The sequence below is a fragment of the Tachypleus tridentatus genome, chromosome 13 (assembly GCF_004210375.1).
Source record: "Tachypleus tridentatus isolate NWPU-2018 chromosome 13, ASM421037v1, whole genome shotgun sequence".
NCBI classification, from domain to species: domain Eukaryota; kingdom Metazoa; phylum Arthropoda; class Merostomata; order Xiphosura; family Limulidae; genus Tachypleus; species Tachypleus tridentatus.
Window position 1 is genome coordinate 66788405 of NC_134837.1, and position 27831 is coordinate 66816235.

Sequence of the window (27831 nt, forward strand, 5' to 3'; positions counted from 1 at the left end):
TTTTTTGGATTATTCATTCGTGTTTATTATGACTATAGCGTTTCCTTTATCTGCTTTTAGAATTTTTATGTTTTTGTCTTGTTTTAGGTTTTTAGTGGAATTAATGTCTCTTTTTGTAAGGTTGTTTTTTAGTTTTCTGTTTTGTGAAATTATGTTGATAGTTTTGTGAGAAAATTCTTTGAAAAAATCATTTAAGATTTTGTTTTTAGGTGTTTCTGGAAAATATAAATTTTTAATTTTTCCTGGGAAGTTTGGCTGTTTGATGTCAACAAAATTGTCGAAGTTGTCTTCTTTCTGTTAGTTGTTTTCGGTTGTTTTTTTTTGTTGTTGTTTTTGTTTTCTGTGGAAAGTATCACAAGTCTCTAGTCTAGGTCTTATAAACACGCTTTAATTTCTAAGGTTAGGATGTACCGAGGTGTTATTGCGAACTTGATTCCTTTGTTAAGTAGATGTATCTTGTCTGTGTTTAATTGCAAACCCGCGACCCTCAGATTACGAGTCGCACGCCTTAACACGCTTGGCTAAGCCGGGCCTAAAGTGCTGAGATATAAGGTTCAATATCCTGCAGTGTAGTTTTAACCTAAAAACACAATTATTTTATGGAGTTACTAGATATATTTGCTGTAAATTATGGAATTATACCTTCAAACTCTAGCGGACTAAAGCAAAACACCTTTACAACCAGGGCTCGAACAAGAAACAAAACCACCGAAGTCGAAAATAACTTTCAAACAATTGGAATACAAATAATATCTACCACGCGCATACGAAACGAAAACAGTGAGTAAATTCGTGACAGACTAGAACTTAAAATAATTTGGTCTCACTATACTTTGCAAATTAACTGGTTGAGATCGAGGGCTCATATTTAGTGGTTATACCACAAAGTTACATATCATTTGATTAGCTAATTTACATGATCTTTCATAATATTAATAACTGATATGACCACTAGAGGAAGCGTGCATCAGTTTCATAATAAAAACATTCTCAAATTTAACGTGTTCTAACTAAAAAGTTAATTAGCCCTATCTGGACATCCTACTGTTCTAGTCTAGAAGAAACTTTAAATTTGAATATCGGTAAGCTATCACCTAGACTTTTTACTGTTGTCAACATTGGCACTCGAGTATATTTGACTATTGAACAAGCTAAGGGTAATTAGTATAAGCATAATTACTCTTACTTGAAATCTTGGCAGTTACAAGATTATTCTGCTACAGTTACGGAGACTGTAAGTAAATCCAAGCAATATGTCTTGAATGACAATGTTGCTGTTGTTGTTTTATTACACAAAAAGGGTTTGCTAGCAATGGTGAATTTAGGTCAATCATTTAAAGAATATTAAGATCAAGGCAGGGTTTTTAATTAGTAGTGATATCATGAGGTTACACTTCATGTAACTAGCTTATTTACATAATCTTTCTCAACACTTTCGCTACTAGGAAAAACATGTTTCTTTCTCAAATTCAACGTGCTCTTGCTTTGACAGTTTTAATATAATAACAATTCATAATTGAAATAAACGACAAAAAGAATAACAAATGAACAGTTAGCATAACCAACCATTACAAAATAAAAGTAGAATTACTTGTCTCAGAAAAAGTACTCATAAATAATTGAATCTAACGAAAAAATCAATAAACTGACTTTAACTTTTAAGTTTGTTTGTTTTCTTATAGTACAGCCACATCGGGCTATCTGCTGAGTCCACCGAGGAGAATCGAACTCCTGATTTTAGCGTTGTAAATCCGTAGACTTTCCGCTGTACTAGCGAGGGATAACTTTTAAGTGAAATGGTCATAATGTTTTAGAATCTTAGGAAGTCCAAGAAATTGTTTTAATATTTTTTATTCATATTTAGATGGCGCTGTACAATAATTCTATAGCAACGACAATAACAATAAAGTATGGTGAATCTAGTACTGGTAGTAATAGTCTGAAGGAAATGAATGTCGAAGTTTTGCTTGAAGTAGTTGTCGAAACTCATATTCGTATAATTCGACTCAGCATCTTAGTTCGCCTCCTTTTAAACTTGTTTGCTTAAATGAAATAAAAAATTAGAAAAGTTAAAAGAATACATTGAGTAAAGAACTACTGCCACTGGGTAATTATCATAACCATAACGATAAGATTGATGAATAATTCAGGTAACTTTAACTTTAATAATTAAAATTAAGTTGAACCTCTTTGTATAAGTATTATTAATAATAGGCTATACTTATAGGTTTAATATTGGCATTAAACTAAAGTGACTTGCCATAAGAAAACTATCATGGCGCTTATCTGTTGTGGTCTTAACTCAAAGTTACACAATGGGCCATTTATGCTCTGGTTACCACAGAGAATCGAACTTTGAAATTTAGCGTTGCAATTCGGTAAACTTACTGCTGAGTTACCATAGGTTGCACTTATCCAACTGCTGATTTTATGTAATGACTCTGCAACACAATTATCAAGTGGTTATAATAATAGTTGATTATCTCTTAACTTTATATTTTAATACTGTTAATTTCTGTTTTGATTATTTTTAAGTTTGTATGCAGTGGTTAGATACCTGGCAGACAGGAAGGATCTTTCAAATACAAAATACCTGGTAGCTCAAAAGTTGGAACCTTATCAGTATTAAAATATGTACTACCAGGTATCTAGTATTTTGAGGATTGTATCTGGAAACTTGTAGAAAACATGCACACCAATTGAAACTAAGCAAGAATGGTGATCAATATCTATTTTCCAATGCAAAAGTTTGATTTATAACTCCTTTTCAATTATTATAATTTATTATTGTTTAATCTGTAAGTACAATGAGAGGTGATCATAGTTTACCAAAATTCAAGTTTTTGGACTGCTGGTTATTTTACTTGAAAGTTCATTCCTGGATGCAGGGTATCTCACAACTTCTTACCTTATTTACATGCTATGAGAGAAATAAAATGTTTATCGATTTCATTGAGTTAATTTTTTTATATGTAGCTACATTTGATATTTTGTTTTTAATATATTATGATGAAAGAGTACTGCAAAATAATTTTACTTTAGAATCAGTATTGTTTCTTTACACTTTTGTATACCACAGGTTTTGACATGGCATTGGTGTAACTCTTACATTAACTGTAAAAGGATTCACATAAAATCAAATAAGAAATTTTAATTTTAAAAAATCCTTTCATGTTACAAACATTCAAAACCTTATCCAACAAAAGAACAAGTTATTTATTTGTTCCATCAAAACACAGTATTTCATTGCATAATTACAAGAGTTATATGTTGTTCTTACCATTATTTTATTTTTGATAAATTATGATGTATTCATTGCTTTAATTTTTGTTATAAGTATAACCACTTATTTCTGTTTGTTTACAGTTTTGGTAAATTGATACTTCCATGCTTATTAATTTAAGAAAATCTATATAAATAATAGATGAAGTAATGTACTAGTAATCTATCATTCAATAAATTTGAAAGTATAAAACTAATATTTAAATAGTTTACAACTATGTAGCTACATTCTTAGTTATTACTTTGAAAGAAATTAATTTTACAAAAGCTAAATGCATATTACTGTTACATATTAATTTTTATTTAATAACATTAGGCTACTTGTTTAACAATGGTTAATTGGAACAGTAAGTTAACTAATATCGCCATATTAAAAATTAGGTAATGCTCCCCTTTGGCATCTAACAATACATCCTGTATTATCCTCTCAAAATATAGTGATGCAACTAGTTATGGCTACAGATATCATGAATATTAAAAATATACCACCTTTCAAGTCTCAGTTTTCACACATAAACATTTTATAGAACATTTTAGGGTATAATAAACTTGCTTTAACAAAGCAATTGACAAGAAAGACAGAAAGCTCATGAAAAGACTGTCAGGTACCAAAAAACAATCTACTACCATTAAATAATATTAAGGGTCAGCAAAGTGTTGTAGACAAAAATAAGTTTATTATATAGAATTATTATGGAAGAATGAGAATGCTAATAGTGTATTTAATGTATTAAAGAATGCAGACCACATCAATCATATACACTCCAGCAGACTGGTCACTCAACAATCAGAAATGGTTTGATTTATCAGAACAACATAGAAAAGAATTCCAAAGGTATGTTTTTAAAGCTATTTTATCACCTAATCTATAACTTATGGATTTGTACGTAAAATATAAAACATTTGTAGGCTTATTAATGAATATGATGAGCTTATATTGTGTTCATAACTTTCACAAATATACAGGCACACACAAACACACTATATATATATATGTAAATACACACACGCTGTAAACATAAACAGAACCTAAACAGGTAAGTTAATATACAGGTGGGATAAGGAGTAATGTTGGTTTTCATGGTGTGTGCTGGGGGATAAGGAGTGATGTTGGCTTTCATGGCGTGTGCTGGGGGATAAAGAGTGATGTTGGCTTTCATGGTGTATGCAGGGGGGATAAGGAGTGATGTTGGCTTTCATGGTGTATGCAGGGGGGATAAGGAGTGATGTTGGCTTTCACAGTGTATGTAGGGGGGATAAGGAGTGATGTTGACTTTCACAGTGTATGTAGGGGGGATAAGGAGTGATGTTGGCTTTCACAGTGTATGCAGGGGGGATAAGGAGTAATGTTGGCTTTCACAGTGTGTGCTGGGGATAAGGAGTAATGTTAGCTTTCATGGTGTGTGCTGGGGATAAGGAGTGATGTTGGCTTTCATGGTGTATGCAGGGGATAAGGAGTGATGTTAGCTTTCACAGTGTATGTAGGGGGGGATAAGGAGTGATGTTGACTTTACAGTGTATACAGATGGGGATAAGGAGTGATGTTGGCTTTCACAGTGTATGCTGGGGGGATAAGGAGTAATGTTGGCTTTCATGGTGTGTGCTGGGGGATAAGGAGTAATGTTGGCTTTCATGGTGTGTGCTGGGGGATAAGGAGTAATGTTGGCTTTCATGGTGTGTGCTGGGGGATAAGGAGTGATGTTGGCTTTCATGGTGTATGCAGGTGGGATAAGGAGTGATGTTGGCTTTCATGGTGTATGCAGGGGGGATAAGGAGTGATGTTGGCTTTCACAGTGTATGCAGGGGGGATAAGGAGTGATGTTGACTTTTACAGTGTATGCAGGGGGGATAAGGAGTGATGTTGGCTTTCACAGTGTATGCAGGGGGGATAAGGAGTGATGTTGACTTTTACAGTGTATGCAGGGGGGATAAGGAGTGATGTTGGCTTTTGTAGTGTATGAGTGGGTGATAAGAAGTGATAATGGATTAGTTAGTCTTCCTAAATTTTTGGTTTTACTTTTTTATTGTTTTGTTTTTAAAAAGAAATGTGTAAAAAGTTAAATATGACAAGTACCTTGGCTAATAATCCACTAGTTCCACATTTTTCTAAATATAAACTATAAAGTAGGAAACTTCAAAAAACATTTTTTTAAGAATGAACATTGAGAACTGAATAAATCCAACAGTTGTCATTCAGACATGCTATAAAATATCTAAATTTTCACCATGTGGTATTTCTGAACAACTTTTTTTTAAATAAATAATTCAGCATTATAAAGTTTTTCATTGAGATATTTTTGAGGTCAGGTTTTTACATTCACAACTAATGTAAGATTAACACTCCTACGAAAAGTGGGGCCTAATGGGCCCCAGAGCAACTTGAAAGGTTATTAATATTAGGCTAATAATTTTGTATTTAAATGAAATTGCCATTTAAATTCATTAATGAATGGATTAACGAGATTCCCACTGTCCCTATCTACTATCTAGCGAAACCACAGCCAGGGGAACGGGCTTGGAGAAATCAGGACTAGAAATGTCTTTTCGTAGGAGTGTTAAACATGAAAGATGAATATATTCAGTAATTAAGAAATAAACATCCAAGAAGTAACAAATTCCCCTGAATATTAGGTGTAAGGCTACACCAATTATTTAAATTTCATTATCGTACATTTGTTAAAATCTTCTGCACATTTTTTTCACTCTGTTTTTGTGACCCATGTACAATCTTGTTGAACTCATTATTTGAATACTGTATAATCATTCTCTTTCTGAAATATCTACGAATACAAATTCCTTGTTAACTCTTAAACAGCAGGAATGTTGTACGTAGCAGCATCAACTGATGGTGGCCACTGTTTAAGGGCTAAATTTAGCTGTTTACCTAACTTAAGTCATTAATAAAACAGCTAAAGAATCCTGATTATAATTATGAGTGTTGAATATTGTCTTTTATTTGTTGTAGAATTAAAGAAGAAGCCAAATCTGTTTCACAAGAAAAAGCAGTTTTAACTCAGATTAACCAGAATGAAGTCACCAAGGAACTTGGTTCTCGTGCCAAGGACATTTTTATTTGGAAGAAAGAGTTAGAAAAAACTATAGAAAAGATCACATCTGAGACTCATAAACTCATAGGTCAGAAAAAACGTTTGGAAAATGCTCTGGCAGTCAGTGACACACCCCTGATGTTAGGAACTGAATGTCTTGATCTTCGAAAACAACGGTTAGCTACTGACCTAGTAGAGGATAATGTTCAGTTGGCATTGTGGGCAGTAAGATGAAATATTTATTTTATTAAATAGCATTGCTCCCTTCCAAGGTCTTGCTAAGATAATTAAATGATTTTGATATGATATACATCAAGTATAATGTTTTAACATTACTAAGTTCTTTATTGAAGTATTTGTAAAGTCAACTGTTTTTTTATCCATTCACCAGTAATGTAAGATTAAACATGGAAGGTGAACATGTGCAGTAAATCCTAAGATAATTAGATGATTTTGACATAATATACATACAGGTTTTATGGTACTTGGAATATTATATAAATATATACACAAGTTTTGATTATATTTGTAATTTAATATAAATACAATCTGTACAATAATTGGAATATATATATGTATACAAAGTTTTATAATGCTTGGAGTTTGATATATACAAAAGTTTTAACAATATTTGGAACTAATCTATACATGTGTTTAGAGCATTTGGAATTTGATTTACATGTTGTTTTTTTTTTTACAAAGCTTGGAATTTCAGATTCATGGTTTTAAGTTTAGAATTTGATATAAATAAATTTTCCTGCATGTGACCACTTATTTCAACATGAACTTTCTTAAATGTGGCCTTTCATTTCTACAAGAAGTTTCCTGTATGTAATTGCATAATTCAACATAATATTTTAACATGTATTTTTCCTTTTATGTTTCTGTGTACTTAATATGAAATTTCCTTTAAATCATTGTGTATTTCATCCTGACTTTGGATCCATGTGATTGTTTGTAATTTTCCATAAATTTTCTTATATTTTAGTGGGTATATGTATACGTGTGTTTTATTGATGATGTTGATTAGCATGCCTGTTTGTAATTTTATTGTAGAGTTGTTCATATTCATGTGCATATTAATGTAAGATAGGTTTTACACTATCTTACACTCTTACATAAATATGCTGTATTTTCACCAATCTGAGATTATTTATATCTCAACTACAATTTGGCTGTGTATTGAGTTCCTCTGTTTTATACTTTATAATTTAAATAAGGCCTTATAAATATATTATTTCTGATATGGTAATTTACCTCTGCTCACTTAAACAGCTGTTACTGTTCATTGCTGCCTTCTGTATGCAAAATATTTTTCGTATGCCACAAGCTTTGAGCTCCCATGTACCCTACTTTCAGAATGGTTGAACTACATCTTGCATGTAAATATGTCATGCAATAACCCTCCTGATGCATGTGACTCCCTTTATTTGATTCTACCGAACTATCATGTTGAAACATGACAAACTTTTCTTGAAGGAGTGGCCTGTTGATACTCTTTTTTTCCAGTGTCTGGGCCTTTGGTGAGGTACTTCTCATCTGGAACTTTTGGCCTCCCTCAATACCAAATTTAGTTTTAGTCTCCAGTACTTCATACACTTGCACTGGCTATTGATGTATTCAGTCAAGACTGGGTCAACAAGTACCTTTATGATATCTTCCTATCTGTCTTCTTTGCAGGGACATTTTAATCATCCATACCATTTCATGTCAGGTCCTTCTGGTTGCTCCTTACTGGCTGGTGCAACCTTGGTTTCTGTGGCTGCTTCAACTACAATCTGTCCCATAATTACCTCTTCCTCCATCCCTTCTACATCAACCTCAGTCATCAGCATTTCATCCAGCTCTTCATATCCTCCGTCTTCATGCCTGGTTTTGGAAAAGGGATCAAGTCGCTTCCCTTTTAGTTCATTCTATTTGCCCTTCCTCTGTGGATATTTATCAGTTTAAATGAAACATTTTCTGCATTGGTCTTTGGATCAGGTATTTTCACCTGCTTAACCCAGTATTCCTCTTCTTGCAGATTTCCTCACTTGGATGTTTGATCAGGGGTCTTCCATCTCATTGACTGAGAGTTATTGGGCTGCCTTATCCCATCCCACACTTCTGTTTTTTCTCTTACCATAAAGTTTTTACCTCTTCTACTCTTTCCATATTGTTGTGTTCCTTCGGGATTTGTTGTTCTCCTCAGTGCACAATCTTTCTGGATTTGGATGTCCATATTGTTCCTCACTGCCTTACTTTACCTCCATATGAACCTGTTTTTATTTTTGATTTTTCACTTATATCTTAAAATTTATTTCCTTCAACTCTTGACCCATGGATGTTTTTGTCATTAATGTTTTACATACCCTTTATCATTCTATATATCTTCTCATGAGGAAAGCTCCTTCTTGCCAATTTCCCTTCTTTCCATTTCCCACCTATATCCTTGATCTGATACAGACAAACTATTATCTCATTACTCGCTCATTATTATTTTGCCTGCACAGCTTCTTTTCATGATGCCAAATTCTTGCCTTTTCATTTCATGGCAGATTTCCTTCGTTCATGCCCTTTCTCCTTCAACTTTGCCATTCTGGTTTTTAATTCAGTTGGCTTATACTTCTTTGTCTCCTAACCATAATTTATTCCAGGTGTCTCTTCATCAGATTAGACTCCTTACCTTCTCCCTGGTGTCTCATCTTTGTCATTCTTTGAAAGACATTTTTCAGTCAGGCACATGGACCACACCTCATACATTCACCTCTCACTATTTGCATTGGATTGCCATTTTACTGTCTTCCACTTGTGGCCATTCTTCAGACTTTGGTGAAACTGTGGGTAAGTTATCCTTTGTATATCTCTTATTTTTAGGGGCATTTCCCATTTTTATTCCTGTACAGATCCTGCTCTTGTGGATGGTACCTTCCCAAGTATACTTCACCTACCCAAAATACATACTGTAAAGCTGAGATAACTTAATATTTATAATTTTCATGGCCAATAAATGCTCATTTTGAGATGAGGCATTCAATAAGATTGTTTGTGTGTTTTTCCTTGCGATATCAATATGACAATTTTGAACCATTCTCACCCATGGGCTTAATGGATTAAGCAGAAGGGGATAGCTGTCCATCTCTGCTATTCCTTGTATTGAATAAATCAAGTGTAGTCTTCTTTTCAAAGCAGGGTTTTTGTGGTCACCAATTAGACTGTCTCCAGTTTTGAAGTTTCTGTGGACTCTCCTTTACATCCCTCCTCCTTTTTTCTAGTGGAGCAAGAGCAAGGGAGTCCTTACCACTTTCCACTTCTGAGCTATTGGGGTGATGGACCATGGAGGTACCCCCTTAATGTGATAATGATATATTATACAAAATGAATCCATTCAGTTGACACTAGGGTGGTGGTGTTTTGTTGATGGATATCAAAAAATGTTCTCTAGTTTGTTACTCCATCTCTATACATGTTATGTGAGGGGATGCTGTAACTTTGAAGCAAACAGTCAAAATTCCAGTTTACTCTTTTGAGTGGGAACCTTCATCCTATCCTCACATGAATCTTAGTTCTCAGTGAATTTTGAATATAGAGTTGGACCAATCAACATAAATGCTCACATACGTATTACAGGTGTTTCAATCCTTTCCCTCAATTAGACTCTTGTTCACTAATACCTTGCAAGTTTTGCACTATCCATCAAAGATTTTACCATACTAAGAATGCAACTGCATTCTGGGTGGCTCCTGTTTGACTGATTTGAGTAACATATTTCACTATACAGGGACATCTTTAATTTTCTAGTCATGAGAATGTAGGTTCCTAGATCTGTACAACCTTTTCTCACTTTACTATCATGTGCCCTGTTCACAGGTGGGTGTAACATATCTCTCCTACCTGCTGAGTTATAGATAAAGATAATACAAACCTCTTTCCTACCTCTGAAATGGATGTTAGTTCCTGATTTGCTGGATTTTAGATTGTAGTCGACTTACCAATAGTATGATCCTCATCCTACCCTCACATGAATGTTGGTTCCTGATGGCTGGATTTTGGATGTATTTTATTGGTCTATATGATCTGTCATGCCTTAGTCACTCTAGGGCACATACTTTTTACTCTTGCCCACATTACAGTTATCAGGTGGTTTGGATCCTTATTCAACCGTTCCTATTGTCCTTTTGGATGTGCTTCTCCCATTTTCTACCCATGTCTGTGTCATCTCTTTCCATATTAGATGAAGAATATGCCTGGTATAGGAGCAATGCAGTCTCCTTCATATGATCCCCTATTGTGAGGATATCCTCTTCTATGGTGTTTTTCAGACACTTTTGAAGGAAGCTTCTTTCATTCTCTATAACTGGTCTCTCCACCTATTTATTTTGGGATTCTAGCTATTTTTGTGAGAAGAGGTGGCATACTATATCAGAAGTTATAATTTTACTAAATTGAAAATGCATTTTTGATAGGTACTTACCACCACTCACACCCCCACCCTTCTTCCCCATTGATAATCAGTCTTTCATTTTCTGCCTAAACTTGAAGTATAGTTCAGTAAAATTAAAGAGAGTGAGTCACATGCTTCAGGGAGGAGTGTTGCACTCCTGACTATGGAGGGTTGTCACATGGTGATTTACATGCAAGATACAGTTGAACCATGTTGAACGTAAGGCACATGGGAACTCAAGGCTTATGGCATGCAACAAATTTTTGCATGTAGAGGGCCAAACTGAATGAGATTAGTTATTTATGTAAGAAGGGAAATTAAAGTACCATGTGGAAATACATTTTCAATATTGGAAAATTATAGGTTTGGTTATGTAGTACTACAGTTTATAAAGTGGTAAATGTTTAACTTATGAATAATTTAAATAAAGTAACTTCAAATCAAGTTTCAGCTAATAATAGTTTAGAAAGAACATTCAGTGTTAGAATTTATTTTCAACTCATAAATGAAATTATTTGTTTTAACTCTTTAGAACAAGAAATAAGTTACTTTGTGGCATGACTATAAAAATTGTGTACAAGTATTTTTGTGAACCAAATGAACAGTCAAACCATTTACAAAAATTTCATTAAGAACTGTACTTTCCCTTTATAAAAACAGTTTATGGTTCAAGGAGGGCATAAGTTGACATAGATTCAATTTTGATCACAGATTAGTTGCAAATTCTAGAAGAACTTATAAGGTTTCCATGTTTTTTATTAATATTTGTATTTATTTACTTGGTTCTTGTCATTATTAATCTTTCTGTAGTTGCTGGAATGTGTTCATTATATTGACAGTTTCAAGAGATGCCATACTTTTGGAAAGCACACATACATTATCTTGAAAGGTCTAAAACCCAAATGATAAAAGTTAGTTTTTGTTGTTTAGGACTTTTGGGTAGGTTAGCATATTTTATTTCAACACTGCAATAAAAGTTCTTTTCAGGAGATCGATGTGGTAAAAAATGTGAAAATGCAGCTGAAAAAACACATAGATGATGCAGAAAACCAAATTAGGTAAGGATAATGTACTTCAAGCTTGAAATATAGTAATATACATTCCCATTGTGGTGAAAAATGTATTGTGAAAATTTATACAGGTGGATATAGTTGGGTTAAGTTTTGAAATATTTGAAAACAATCTCAAACTTTACCCAATATGTGTTCTAAGAGGACTAAAAACTAATAAAACAGTTAGTTTCTTATCCAGAAATATTACTCACCTCTCCAAACCTCAAAAAGCTATTACTTTGCATGCATTGACATGTAATTTCTTTTACATGCCATAAACCTGGAAAAAAAACCTCCAATCCCTGGTAAGACAATTGCCAGTACATAGCAACTTCCACCTATTTATGATTAACTTTTGACTAATATAAGTAAGATGATTTTGGTCTTTTTTTTTTTTTTAATAAACATAAATGTAATTTCAATTATTTTTCCAAGTTAACATTTGTTCAAGCATTAAAGTTTGTAAACATTAAATTATATTATACTTAAACAATTATTCTAATGTACCAAGGTGTTAAACTATCAATTGTGATTGTTTATGGTAAATGTTATTATACTAATATCATTAGTTATCAGCATTATAATTACTACTTAAAATAATTACTTTTCCATTTTAATGTGGTTAGTGTTATACAGGGTGTTCAGAAAGTCACTGTGCAGTTTTGTAGTCATATTTTATTCAGTCTATTTCAACCCAGCAACTGATAGAGGTGTTTAGAAACAAAATAAGAAGGATCCAGGCCTGTATTGATGCTAATGGGGGGTCACTTTCAACATTGTTTATAATTGTCATTCATATTTACCTCCTGTATTCTATATTGAAACATGTCTGTTAATAAATATATAAGTGCACAGTGACTTTCCAAACACCCTGTATAACATAAGCTATTAGCAATTTGATCCCTAAATAGTTAACATATGAAAATGATAATTTTAAATGGCCTTTTGGTTTAAAATCTAGACTATCCTCCTTTAAAATGCATTTATTAAGTTTTCTTTTGGGGATTTGGATTACCCAGATCTTTTGACTGGCAGTTGCTCTCTAGCAGTTATCACATACCAACAATTGTCCCCTGGAAGTTGTCCTAGACTTTTAACCCCGACACATAACAATGTGATTTGTGCCCGCCTATTATGTAATTATCATTGGACTAGCCTTCCATCAATATAAAGACAACACATCCTACATGTGCAGTAATCCCCATGAGCACTAGTACTTTATCAAGGCTTATTTTTTTCCATGGCACTGCTTGTGTTCTGACATGTTCTTTTTGTGCTTTATTTACATTTTATAGAATTTGCACAATAATTTGATCTTTCACCTTGAGTTATTCATTTTGTGTGCCATCTTCTCTTTAACCACCTTGTAACTGTGGTTTATAATAATAATAATAATGAAGAAAATATTTTTGATTTGTGGGTTAGTTTTTCACTATGAATTCTCAAATCCATGCTTCTGCCATTTTGTAAGGTCCTGAACACTTTATTTAAGATTTTTTATCCTGCTGTTATAATAGTGGCTGGGGAAACTTTTGCCTGCTAGTAATCTTAATGCCAAGTCCATCATTGTTCTGTTTCTGTTGCTTCTGTTGAGACTACCTTATCCTATGATGACTTTGGCCAGATCTTTACATTTGCTTCTGGGTCTTTTCTTCATGATGAAGCACATCGAGTTCTGCTTTCTTCTCTTAGAACTCCGATATGCCACTTTTTGTTTTAGATAAGTCTCAGGTTGCTTTGCTCTGTGAGCTTCCATTTTCAGAAATTATCTGTCCCTTTCAAGACAATTGTGTTCATGCTCATTCCTTTCTGTCCTAACTACATGATGATTCACAATCAGCCTTAATTTCCTTTCCTTCATGATATTTTCTATGGCTTATGGTGATGTTCATTCTGCTTTTCTCAAACCTCAAATTTATAAACCTCTCTCCTTTCTGTTTGGGATGCCCTCCATTCTTCTAGTTCAACTGTTTTTTACTTTCAGTCCATTTGCCCTTGTCTTACCATACTGCAACTCTTTTGTTATATGTTAATGCTTCACTTTCTACTGGAGAATTTCCATAGCAGCCCTGTTAATTTTGATGGAGGCATATATCCTTACTTGTTTTCCACCTTGGTATCTACCTCTTCTACTGTGATGTCCTTATTATCATAGTGTTTCATCATGAAGGAAAAGACCTTGGAAATATTCCCAATTCTTTTGAACCTCAGGCTGAAGCTGCTTACCAGCTGTCTTCTCTGGTTTCCTGCCTTACCAGACTGTGGTTGCTCCAACAGGTTCTCTGTCCTTCAGCATTACCCCTCTTCTGTTATTAATCAGATTGCCCCTTCTTGCTAACACTGCTTTACAAGCTTGTCATCAAAGTTCATGGAGATTTTTCCTGTGTCATGTCGTGGCTTTGGTCCTGTGGGAGATTTGGTTTCCATATTTATGCACATATAGATTCTTTGGGTCATGCAAGTGCTTTCTCATGGTTCATCTCTGTTTTTGTACTCCCTTTCTTATTGTCTGGTTGTTTCTCAACCTCCCTCATCTGCTGTGCTTTAGCATCCTAAGAAGGCTCTATTCTTTCTACTAGCTCTCTCTTACTTTTGGGCACTTTGGTTTGCCTCATGTCCTTCATCACATTTGGATATATCTTCTTCAGTGGAACATGTTCTGTGATTCTTTGTCAGCCCCTGTGATTCCCTATCCCTCTCTTTTGTAGTATCTTGATCATTAAAGCACAACTATGAGTATTTTCTTTGCCTTAACTTGCAACTGTACACAGATTGTGGTTGATTATGGACACTTACACCATGTCAGGGTTTTGGTCTCCAGAGAACCAGTCCCTTTATATCAATATCTTGGAAATATTGATTGATTACTAGACTTTCCAAAGCCTCAGTCTTGATTTATGGGTCATCTAATGATGAACCATTTGGACAATTCCACAGTTGTGTTTCATATAAACTGTCAGAACCTGGCTTTCTCACTCTGGAGTTTCTCTTTTGGACTTACAACTATTAAATTCACTCATCAGCCTGTCATATCCTGGGAACTTTGAACCTTTTATCAGATCACTTGTCATGTTTGGACAGGTTTCTTTCCATGAAGTGGCCTCTTCAACCTTTGATGTTTCAATTAATTTGTTACTACAATGGTCATCTTCTAATCAATGCCTTTGGGACTCCTTTCAGTGTTTGCTATTTTATACTCCAGTTCTGGACTCTGCAGCTGTGGCTGTCAATGATCTGAGTCAGGACTGAGCCAGCCTCATTCCTCATGCCTATTCTCCTCTTTGTCTTCTTCCCTTCCCCCTGTTTTTCATTCATGACACACCTTGCTAGGTTTATCTGACTGCTCCTCTTTGGCTGGACATTTGCAATTTCTTTTTTCTGTTTGACATCCAGGGAGCCTCTTCTGCTTCTTCTTTGGAAGTCCTTTCTACATCAGCCATGGATGTCCATCTTTGATTGAGTATCATTCATTCAGTTTAACATGTGGGAATTGTTCAATCCCTTGCTGTTAGGTTTTTATCTATATTAGTCCATTCTCTGTCTCATTCATGCCATCATTTCACACTAGCTCTCTATCAGCATAAATTAATAATTTACTACTGCTGGTCCCTTTATCATTGCTTCTCACCAATCTGCCCTAGTTTGTTCTATCTCTCTCTCCTTGATCTACCTGGGTTTTTGACAAAAGTTTATCCCTTTTGACAATTTTCAATTTATAGAATCAATCTGCCCACCATGTTTCATCTTTCATCTGGCTCTTCTTTCTTTCATTCCTCCATTCTGTGGCCCGGCATGGCCTATGCTGCACACTTAATCGAGGGTCGCTGTTCGCCTCGCTAAACATGCTGCCCTCCCTCCGTGGGGTGTATAATGTGACGTCAATCCCACTATTCGTTGGTAAAGAGTAGCCTTTGGTGGTGATGACTAGCTGCCTTCCCTCTAGTCTTACACTGCTAAATTAGGGACGGCTAGCACAGATAGCCCTCCAGTAGCTTTGTGCGAAATTCAAAACAAACAAACAAACAAATCCTCCATTCTGCCAGACCTCTTCTGGGCATTTCAATTGGTCATCCTTCTTGTCTAGTTCCTTTTTCAAACTAGAATTTCTACATTGCTCCCCAGGCTCTCATCAATTTTTTATTTGAATTTTTAACCTCCTGTTCCCTGTATCATCTGTCACTGAATACGTATTATCTCCTTCTGCTCACTTGTGCAAGCATCATTTGGACATTTATAAATTGTATGTATCCCATACTCTATTAAAAATCAGTTTTTATATTCAGGATAATTCTTCCTCCTGAATCATCCTGACCCTCCAATCTTATTTTGTGTCTAGTTCAGGCTGTTTTTTGTTATTTTGCTTGTATTGCCCCATTTCATAGAAACTAACAGTTCTTTCCATAGTATACCTCCTTCACTTATGACTTGTTACCTTCAACTTTAACCAGATAGGTTTACCAATGGGTTTGGCCAGTGTTTTTTTGGAAATAATTACCACATTACCTCCCATCAGATCCATATTTTCTCAGCTTTTCTTTCCTCTCATCAATCTCATTCTCTGGAAGAGATCCTATGGCCCAGAATGTGGACAACACCTTACACATCTTTTCATATTACTTACACTGCATGATGGGTTTTTCTACTTCTGGCTTTTGCTTCTCTTTGACCACCATTCTCCACTCTTCTCAAAACTTCTCATCAAGTGAGTACAGTTATTTGTTCTTCACTTTCTTACCCATTCACTCTTTGCAGTTCTTTGGTGTCACTTTCCACCACCTTCTGACAGTGACTAGTGTTACCTCATTGAGAATACTTACCCAAAATTGGCATTGAGCTGCAAAGTTGTTAAGCCCATACATTCCTGCAAAATGTCCATTGTTTAACTGGGTTGTTTATTTTTTGCAAGACTGCCTCAATCAGCAGTGTATTACATTTCTCTAGTGTTCTTCTGCCACACAAGTTTCCTTTTCCTCCCATTTCTTCTGGTATAGCATGGGTGAACTCTTCGTTTTCCAGGCCCAAGCTCTTGTGGTGGTTAGTATGGAGGGTTACACATTGGGCTAAGCAGTCCCACTGGTGCAAGACTGGGTGGACACATTCCTAGGTTGGGAAGTAGATCTGGGGTGTTACCTGGTAGTGTAGTATAAGATGCCTACCAAATTATGAACCAAGGCTTTTTTTTTATAGTTATGACCAGCCATATGGATCTTGGGTTCTTTTCAGGACACTGTCTTAGGATACTACTTCCTGTACCTGACTGTGGTATTTCTTCAATATGGTACAGTCTGACTTCTAGCCCTAGCTAATTGTGACATAATGGTCATTTGGGAATTCTGACATTCCACCAAACTTAACAACACATTAACATCCTGTAAAAAAAATTGTTTTATGAGGTATTCAATTACTTCTAGTAGGCAAAGAGATTTTATGTTAGAGATGGATCTGGTCTCCCACCAAGTACTAGGCTATCCCTCCCACCTCATGGGTGTCACATTCCTTGGGCTTTACCTTTCTGATGCTGCTTTCAGAAAGGATTTCATGTTTCTTAGCTTCCTTTCCTACACTGACCACTTCATTATCTTCAGTATGAGATTTTAGCTCTCTGCACCACTTCCCATTTTCAGTATAATTAGTTTACTTCATTATGAACAAGTATTTTTTAAACGTTTGTGCTCAGAGGGATTAGTGCGTGTAGAGCATGTGCTCCCTTCCTATTGGTGGAGGGCTTATGTTTAATGATGATTAGGTCATAGATTGACACAATACATGTTGGCAGTTGTATGGGAACTTTGTTCAGTGCTCGAGACATGTGTAGCAAATTATACAACCATGTACAAGAGGTAATAACTTTTTGTGTTCTATCACAAACATATTTTCAAATTTAAAAAAAATGTGATTTTTCAAGAAGGTAATGTCCCCCCCCCTCCAACAAGAAATGTCAAGCTTATTTGACAAAGCAAAAAAGATTAACAAACCTTCTGTTCTTGGGATGGTCGTCATAAAGTCTAGACATTAACCCTGAATAACAAATTTCAAATGTGTTGGAATATATGCTTGCAGAAAAAGTACCAAAAGCTGTACTAAGGAAAACCTCTAAACACAGATTCACAAAATGTGGAACTAAATCACACTGAAGGCTTTGAAAAAATACATATATGTAATGCCACAAATATACCAGGCTGATCTGATAGAAATATCAAAAACCCATTACCAGATTTATTTTCAGTTTCATTCTAAATATGTAGCTTGTTCTGCTCAGAAGTTAATGTTAATTAGTTCTGAAAAATATACACTATTTTTGTACCAATTTTGTAACAGTTTTGTGTAAAATAATCAGTATAGTAACCGACTATTTTGTGGATAAAACTGATAAGAAAACAACTGTTAACTGTTCCAGTAAATTTTCACACAACTGTATGTTCCAAGTTCAGGTAGTATATTTTGTTGTCAGTCATATACATATTCTAAAGTTTAATATGGTTAATAATTAAGGATGGTGTTTTTACTTCATTTTGGTACTAATTTGTTGTAAATGTATAGAAAAAATATGACTGCCAAAGAAGAGCTGGAGAGAGATTGGAGTGACAAAGTAGAAGCATACAATATTGATACCAGCAGTGGACATTTGCAGAACATTTCCATTGGTGGTATTCAGTTTCAGGAAGAATCAAGTACATTACCAGAGAGGTAAAATCCCATTGTAGAAGACAGTCTGTTCATAATTATATCTGTTGATAAAAATATTTAAGTTAAAGGTAAAAACTATCATGTGAAATACAAGCTATACATCATTTTATCGGGCTTGGTATGGCCAGATGGTTAGGGTGATCGACTCGTAACCTCAGGGTCATAGGTTTGAATCTTGTCACCCCAAACATGCTTGCCCCTTTCAGCCATGGGAATGTTATTATGTGATGCCTTCCCTCTAGTCTTATACTGTTAAATTAGAGAGAGTTAGTGCAGATAGCCATTATATAGCTTTGCACCTAATGCAAAAACAAACAAACATTCATTCTATCTATCAGTAAAAGTAATTCACGTAAAACTAAAATCTATCATTGTCGAATACAAGCTATAAATCATTGTATCTATTGAAAAAATATTTAACATAAAGGTAAAAGATATCATTGTCGAATACAAGCTGTACATTATTCTATTTATTGATAAAATTGTTTAATTTGTGCCTTTTGAAATTGATTTTTGTCAGTTAATCTTACATTCTGTTACAGTTGCATTATGTTGAATAATTGCCTTCTGGTAAAGGCTACTGGTTAAACTCTTATACATCTTTATTGTTTAATGTTATATTATTTCTTTATTGTTTTGAACTTTATTTTCTTGTAAATAAGTAGTTACTTTTTTTTCTTTGAATATATATATATATATATATATATATTTTGAAGTACACTTCCTGTCTGGCTTATTGCCTTTTAGGCTTAATTGTACATATTTTTACTTTTTATTTAACACACTAGAGTAATTTTTATTTTTTCTATTGTAAATTTCAGTTTATTTGTGAAATTGCTAATTTTGTCATTTTTGTGATTGATATTCTAGTTTAACTGTTCTATGCTTGCAAACTAAGCTATAAGAATTGTTTACACTTATACTGAATTCTCTATTTGACTATAACCATGTCAAATATTTATATATTAATAAGATACATTAAGTAAATAAGCGCCATCTATAGTCATGTGAAGTACTTAAATATGCTTAATATGACAGAAAGTTGTTGACTGTCAATGTAACTACTTTACACAATGTGGATGGATCTTCATTAAAGTGGGTTTGGAGGTTCATTATATTCTTGTGAGGGTATACACAAATATTCAGTTATAAATTTTGTGTTTTGAAAATTTTATGGGCATTTTTATATTTTTTGTCATTACTTTGCCCTCTGTAGTACAGTGTTGTTTTTATCTGTCGACATTTGTTCACCAGTCACAAAATTTTGCCTGAAGGTTTGTTGTGTACATGCAGAAATACATTCAAACTTACAGTTTTACATTTTCTATTTTACAGTTTTGGGGGGCATTTTTTGCATATTTTACAATTACATATAAGGGAAGCAACTTTTTACATCCTATGATAACCTTTTTTTAATAATGAATTTACATAACTTTCATCCAGGAGATGGGGTACTCCAGCTAATATTCACGTAGTTAATATGATAGACAGTAAGTAAATAAAGTACATGTATGATTGATTATATGAAATATTTAAGTTTACTTAATCTGACAGATAGGAAGTAAATAAACTGTATGCAAGTCATGTTATTCCAGGTTTTCCACTCCTGACGTATGGAAAGAACATACAGTAGGAAACATAGATAAGGCAACTAGAGAAATGTACGAGTCATCATCACTTCGAACTGCTATTGATCAACTTTTACAGGATACTTCTCAAAATATGCGGAACCAGGCCGACAATGTGCAGAAGGCTCTAACTAGGAGATGTACGGAAGTAGAAGAGTGTAGATACAGATTGAGTCAACACAGTCAAATGGTTAGTGTCTTTACTAGAGTATTCTGTGTTAACCACTTACAAGTTGAGTGCAGTTAAGAGGTAGAAAGGCCCGACATGGCCAGGTGATTAAGGCACTCCACTCATAATCCATTGGTTGCAGGTTCAAATCTCCATTGCATCGAACATGCTCCCCCCTTACAGCTGAGGGGGCATTATAATGTGATGGTCAACCCCACTATTTGTTACCAAGAGTTGGCAGTGGGTGGTTATGACTAGCTGCCTTTCCTCTTGTCTTACACTGCTAAATTTGGGATGGCCAGTGTAGATAGACCTTATGTAGCTTTGCATAAAATTCAAAACAAACCAAACCAATTGCTAAATTAGAGACAGCTAGCAGAGATAACCCTCGTGTAGCTTTGCACAAAATTCATAAACAAACAAGAGGTAGGAAACTACCTTTTGTAACTATAAATATTTAATTACCAGAAGTAAAGAAAACCTTTGAAACCAGGTTCATCTTGAACTGAGGAAAAGTGGCTACCTGTATGGTACTCAAACAATGATTCAATAATAATAATAAAACTGCCTGCAATGAAGAAACATTCACCTTTCTAAAGCTGTCAGGTTTTAGTGTTTTGTATTAAAATTATATGGTAATTTAGTGATCCAATAATGAGAAAAGGTATTACCCCCAGTATAAAAATGTCCATCTTTTTTAAAGTGTTTGGGTTGTATTGGTTTGTGCTTTTGTGTAAAAATTGATTTTTTAACTTTAATGCTTTCTTTGCATCATGATCTGCTATATAAAGGATAATCTACACTTTAATAATTACTGTTAATATCTTATGATATATCCATTAAAAAATCTAACACTTATAGCTTGCTTCTAATTTTTATTTTGAGTTATATATTCCGTATTCAGTAGCATGAGAACAAAGAAGTACCTGTTGTATCCAGATGTTACCTGCAGGACCTGACACTTTTCTAACTTGAAATATTAAGAATGGGAAAATAATCTTAATCACTTTATCAAATACAAGATGATATTGTTAGTTTTTATAAATATAGGATTATTTTAGCTTTGTTAATGAACAGCAAAACTGCTGTGTTGTGTGCAGAAGTAACCCATTTCACTGCATTTTATTTCACATTTTCACATAAGAAGTAACCCGTTTCCTTACATTCCACTGTACAACTTGTATTGGAAACAACACATTTCTCTACATTCTGCTGTAAAACTCTTACATTAGAAAGAACCCATGTCTCTACATTATACTGCACAATTTATACAGGGAGTAAGACACTTCTCTACATTCCATTCTAAAACTCTTACATGAGAAAGAACCCATTTCCCTACACTCTACTGCACAATTATTACACTAGAAATATCTTGTATTTGCATGCATTACTTTACAATCCCTTATAAAAGTTAACTTATTTCTTTTTATTTTACTGTGCCACTGTTATTTACAAATTAAGTTTTTCTATGTTTTACTGCAATAGTTACTAATAATTAACCCCACTTTAGGTTGGAAAAGAAATTGCACAAGCTGAGAGAACCATTCATAACCTCAAACGTGCAATCCTTGAAAAAGAAGCTCCATTAAAGGTGGCACAGACTCGTCTTCATCACAGATGGCAGCGCCCCAATGTGGAATTATGTAACGATCTTCCCCATAACAGGTGGGGTTCTTTCTTTAAACAACTGAAAGAGAACATTATTAGAAGTAAAGAAAACCATTGAAATAAGGCTACTTCTTAAATATATAGTACACTCTGTGTATGATAAATCTGTGGTACAGTATTGAAGAAATAACTGGTACATATGACTGAGAGCAAAATCAATTTATGGATATAAAGAATTACATATGTAGTTCTCCAGTAGTGTGATAATCAGTGGTCCAATGATGAAAACTGTAACTACATAACATTGTGTTCTTTGTGGTAAAAGTTTTCCTTCAATAAAGTAACAGGTACCCATTAAGTTCAATTATTTAATAATATATTGAAGTAAGATATTGGATTAGGTTGCCTTTTTTAAACTATGTTTTATTTAAAATTGCTTCATGTAACTTTAAACTTACCCAACAGTGTTCAAACTTTGCATCTTTCCACTAACATAGTTTTCAGTCATATAAACCAAACATATTTGCCCTTTTAAAATCTTTAAAATTAATCAGCAATTATTTTGAGGGAAAATATTAACGTAGCATGTATTTGATAACTGTTTATTAATATGGGTTAAGCCTCTCATCCCCTCGGTGTGGATTCCTGTACGTGGTGAGGGGACCTCCCAGGGAAGGTTCTGTTCTGTCTGGATACCTTCTCTGGGATCTAAACATCCACCCACGTGTTTGCCGTGCGTGGCGACCCGTGAAGGGGAGGAGAGTATCCTGGTGGTTGAGGGGTCCAACCCTAACACACCACTTTGGCCTTGAATTCCTGTAGACGGGTGGCCTTTGGGTGGCCCCCCCTTGGTCAATCGGCTGGTCCACTTCGGCTAGAGTCAACCAAGTACCAGTGTTGGAAGTTCTCAACGGGTGTTGTGGACATTGTGCCTGATGCTGGTGTTTGGGTATAGTGCTCACTAAACCCTGGCGTTGCTGCATTGTCCTTGCATGACATTGTAGTGCTTCCCTCCATAGGGCTCCATGGTGGGTGGGGTCAGTGGGTACTGAACTTTTTCCTTTTTCCTATGGATCCTCCTTCAAAAAATGTAAATAAAATAGTGAAAAAACAGTCAATAGGTAAGTGACCACTTCTTGAAGATTCTGAGCAGTAATGTTCAACATCTATAACACACGTACCTCATTTTCTTACATTACATTCTCTTTCAGAAAAACCTTTAGGGCAAATGTCCCCCTTTTTTATTCAGAAGGGGTTAGAGGGTCTTGTTGGCTCTCCAAAGTCAGTAAAGAAACTTCGATCTGGAGACATATTAGTTGAAACATCCACAACCTACCACAATGAACTCCTCTTGAATTCAATGGCAATTGGGGATATACCTATTGAGGTTACCCCTCATGCTACCTTGAATTCATCACGAGGAGTTATTGTTGAGAGGGATTTGAAGAACGTCCCCGAGTCAGAGATTCTTGCTGGTCTCTCCAGTCAAGGAGTTTCTGCAGTGAGGCGCATCTCCACTCGCAAAGATGGAGTTACACTGCCAACAAATACCCTTGTTTTGACATTTACTTCATCACGTGCACCTGCCACCATCAAGGCAGGTTATCTAATTTGCAGGGTACGGCCATACATTCCAAACCCTCTCCGATGTTTCCAATGTCAGAGAATCGGCCACTCAAAGACATCATGTCATGGTTCCCTGACATGTGCTCGTTGTGGTGGCAAGGACCACGATGCCTGTGAATGTGACATGGACCCACATTGCGTCAACTGCAATGGTTCCCATCCTTCCTACTTTCGTTCTTGCCCAAAATGGTTGGAGGAAAAAAAGAGGTGCAGCATTTGAAAATGACTCATAACATTAGTTATCCTGAGGCTCGGAAATTGCTGCCCGCCACTCCATCTCGGACATATGCTGCTGCACTTCATTCCACAACTACAGTGGGAGTGCAGACAGATCTCTCTGTGCCTCCAAGAGAATCGTTTTCAAAACAAATGAAAAGCCTTTTGACCTACATGGTTAAAAAGGTTGATGAATCGACTTCCAAACCCATCTCTGTTCCTCCCATACATTCCAACAAACCTCAAGATCCACATCCTTCAGTTTCAAATACAGGCATTTCTTCTGATACATCTTTTTCTCCCACCCCAAATATGGGGACAGTACCTTAATTAAAATCAGTACCTGATCCTGAACTTCATATTGGTGAAATTTCGCTGCCAGTGGTCCCTGAGACCAAGTTCTTGGGGCTTATCTTTGACCGTAAGCTGACCTTTATACCACACTTAAAGCAGCTTTGGGTCAAATGCACAAGAGCACTGAACATCCTCCGTGTCCTCTCTACTACCAGTTGGGGAGCAGATCGATGTTCTATGTTAAAGGTATATCGTGCTCTTATTCGATCGAAACTCGACTATGGATCAATGGTCTATGGCTCTACCAAGACCCTCGGCTTTAAAGATGCTGGACCCCATTCATCACCAAGGACTTCCACCCTGCACTGGGGCTTTCTGCACCTCTCCAGTTCAAAGTTTGTACGTTGAATCTCATGAACCTTCTCTGCACCTTCGCCGTTTGCAACTATCTTGACTATATTCTTCGAAACTTCGTTCCTTACCAAAGCATCCCACCTGGGGATGTGTTTTCCTTCTTCAGTGGGCCGTACTTTTTCAGAACAGACGATCTGCTATTGCTCCGTTTGGCCTTCGCATCCAGGCGCAATTGGATGAATTGGGTCTGTCCTTGGATAACATTGCAGATTCCACAGGTCAGCCCATCCCACCATGGCTTATTACAGCCCCCAAATGTGACCTTTCTTTCAGTCATCTGAAAAAAGGCAGATACTCCAGATTGGAAGTGCCGCGTTTTATTTAATGAACATCTTTCAAACGATCATTCCATTCCTATTTATACAGATGGTTCCAAATCAGGTAATTCAGTAGGCTCTGCTATGGTTTGCTGAGGTTTGGTGGTTGCGCGCAGAATCCCCTCTACAGCTTCTGTGTTTACTGCTGAACTGTATGCCATATCTCTTGCCCTGGATTATATTGAAGCTGAGCAGTACTCCAACTGCACTATTTATACTGACTTGCTTAATTCTATACTGGCCCTGGAATCGCTACACGTTGGCTCTCACCCTGTTCTCACTGATATTCAAACCCAACTGGCCCATTTCTCATTAACTGCTACTTCTATCCAGTTTTTCTGGATACCAGGCCATGTTGGTATTCGTGGGAATACTGACATGGCAGCTAAATCTATCTGCTCAGGCACTATCTCCACTGTGCCTATTCCGTATATGGACTATGGTCTTGTATTCAAGGCTCGGCTCCATGCCAGCTGGTAGTCCACTTGGAGTGAGCCACACAACAACAAGCTTTTTCACATAAAACCCTATATTGGGCTTTGGCCATCTAGCTTCCGTAAGGTTCAGAAGAAGGAAGTTGTTCTTACTAGACTACGCATTGGTCACAGTTTTTTAACTCATCGTCTTCTTTTATCTGGAACTGATGCACCAGTGTATAGTTTGTGTAACACTCAAATCACTATAAGCCACATTTTACTTTCTTGCCATCGTTAAGATTCTCAATGATGGCACTATTTTAAACGTTTTTTCCCAGGGTTTATCTGTAACATTGGACAGTGTTATTGGTGATGATGACACAGTCTACCTTGATAAAATTTTTAGTTTTTTAATGGCCATTAATCTTTTTAATCTCATTTAAGTGTTGGATATTTATTAATTACACCTTTTTAATTGTGGTTCCCTTTTTACAGTTTCTTTCTCTCTGGTTCAATTTGACATTGGAAAATGGCCAGAACATTAAATAACTCGATACCAGGACTGGAAAGGCCAACTTCAGGTGACTAACGCTGCTGTTTAAACTATCCGTTTAAACTGCTCGTTAGTCGTCTTGGCGAGTTGTTATTACACTTTTGCTGCATGTCATTTAACACTTATTACTTTACCTTTTAGTGTTGGCCATAATGACACATAACCCGGAACCAGGACTGGAAAGACCAACTTCAGGTGACTGATGGTGGTTCTTGAACTTACCTGTTAGTCTTCCTGGCAGGTTATGATCATTACCATTCTGCTACAGGAAGTCCTTTACAACTTTGTAGGCTGGATGTCAACATTGGTTTTATGCTATTTTCTGTTTTAATTGCTGTTTTGTTTTTACCTTCATTTACTTTTACAAATTTTACTCCATTTGCTTCACTTTTACCTTTTTACTGGACATCTGGCTACTCATTATTAAGATTTTGCTAGATGTCTCTTACATTTTGATAATGGCTGCTATGACACATAACCCGGAACCAGGACTGGAAAGGCCAACTTCAGGTGACTGACGGTGGTTCTTGTACTTACCTATTAGTCTTCCTGGTGGGTTATGATCATTACCATTTTGCTAGAGTAAGTACTTTACAACTTCTTTTACTCTGCTTTCTCTTTTAACATTGTAGACTAGGTGTCAACATTGGTTTTATACTTTTTCTGTTTTTCAATGATGTTTTGTTTTACCTTCATTTCCTTTTCTGTATTTTACTACATTTACTTTATTTTTACCTTTTTACTGGACGTTTGGCGCAGATAGCCTAGCTGCTTTGTGCCATAAAACACTAAATCAATCAATCACGCCTCTCATTTTTCCCAGTTTTCTTTTATGAACGTTGGTACATCTCTCTGAAAGAATTGTATCATGAAAGACAACCATTTTCACTTGGAAATACAGTGTATTGTAAATAACTTCTTTACTGATAAACCAAGAAGTTCTATTTGTAGGTAGATAATCCGATACCTGAAACTGGGGGATTTATAACTTTGCACTGCAATAATTACAAATATTATGCAAACCTGTATTGATATCAGCTTGTTCATCAGGAAACCTCTCTTCTAGTTGAAATACAGTTTTATTACACTGAACTATTAAATATGTTTAGTACTCTTATAGCAAATATACCTCTTTTGACTACATGATTTTAGTTTTGTTGCATGAATATGGCAAATGAAAACTTGTTTTAATTGAACAAGAGTGAACAACATTCTCACTCAGGGTAGTGTAACATTTGGTAATTTGGAGACAGTATTGTAGACTGAATTTACCTTTTTTCCTTTGTATGTATTCCATTTACCTGCAGTAGTCTGAAGACAACATTGTAGAATTAACTTACTTTTTGATTTTGGAAAGTGAGGGCAACATTCTAAGTATTCATCAATATTCAACTACTGTGGGTGAATGAAACTTGTTATTCTATAATGGAGCGAGAGTCATTATCCATGACCTGTTAACTAAGATATGGAATTAATTTGTTCTTAGCTTGATTAAAGAAGTCAGAGAGATTACAACCACTATAGAGACACTGAAACACCATCTGAAGAGGGCAGAAGATGGTCTTCAGAATCTTCAGGAAACAAAGAAAGGATTGGAAAAGGAAATTGCTATTAAAGAAAACAGCCTGAAAATTGATCGAGAAAGATGTGCAGCTGTACGCATGTGCTACCCACCCATTAACAAACTGTTAGGTTATTAAACAACCTGGTGTATGGCCATTTTTAATCATAGTATGTAAGCCACCAACCATATAAAAAAATCTTCATTAACACAGAATAATTATATCATTACAAATATGGAGAGAAAAGAAATTGTACTTCTCAAAATATTTTATTGCACATTTCATAGTTATGTAGTTCCTTTCATTGCACTTTTTCATAGTCATGTAGTTTTTTTTATTGCATATGAAGAACTTGAAACAAGTTTTGTTGATATAACATCATAATAAATTGATTTTACACTTGAATTCATTTTTTGTTTCAGAAAGTTGTCAATCAGAATACAGTGGATGTTTCACAAACAAACCACTTTACAGTGTTTGTTTCTTTGAAATCTTACTGAATATGGTTTGTTTTGAATTTTGCTCAAAGCTACACGA

At 35.3% G+C, this 27831-nt stretch overlaps 2 protein-coding genes across 4 annotated transcripts in view; one reads left to right on the forward strand and one right to left on the reverse strand.

The window, feature by feature from the left end:
- The first annotated feature begins 1062 nt into the window (after positions 1–1062).
- LOC143237634 (tektin-4-like) lies at positions 1063–27694 on the forward strand. 3 transcript variants are annotated; one of them, XM_076477102.1, is made up of 8 exons: positions 1063–1082; positions 4019–4117; positions 6248–6554; positions 11740–11810; positions 18345–18491; positions 20087–20309; positions 21799–21953; positions 27219–27694. In XM_076477102.1, the coding sequence occupies exons 2-8, from the start codon at positions 4020–4022 to the stop codon at positions 27430–27432; spliced, it is 1215 nt and encodes a 404-aa protein (XP_076333217.1). In that variant the 5' UTR covers positions 1063–1082; position 4019; the 3' UTR covers positions 27433–27694. The 3 variants fall into 3 exon arrangements, with proteins under 3 accessions (XP_076333217.1, XP_076333215.1, XP_076333216.1); XM_076477100.1 differs by lacking the exon at positions 1063–1082 and adding an exon at positions 1891–2150; XM_076477101.1 differs by lacking the exon at positions 1063–1082 and adding an exon at positions 1891–2107.
- Positions 1742–27831, reverse strand: part of LOC143237633 (guanylate cyclase 32E-like) — a 129713-nt gene continuing 103623 nt past the window's right edge. Inside the window, exon 22 of the mRNA XM_076477099.1 lies at positions 1742–2042. Coding sequence (XP_076333214.1) covers positions 2030–2042 — 13 coding nt within the window. The 3' untranslated portion in view covers positions 1742–2029. The remainder of the gene's footprint in view (positions 2043–27831) is intronic.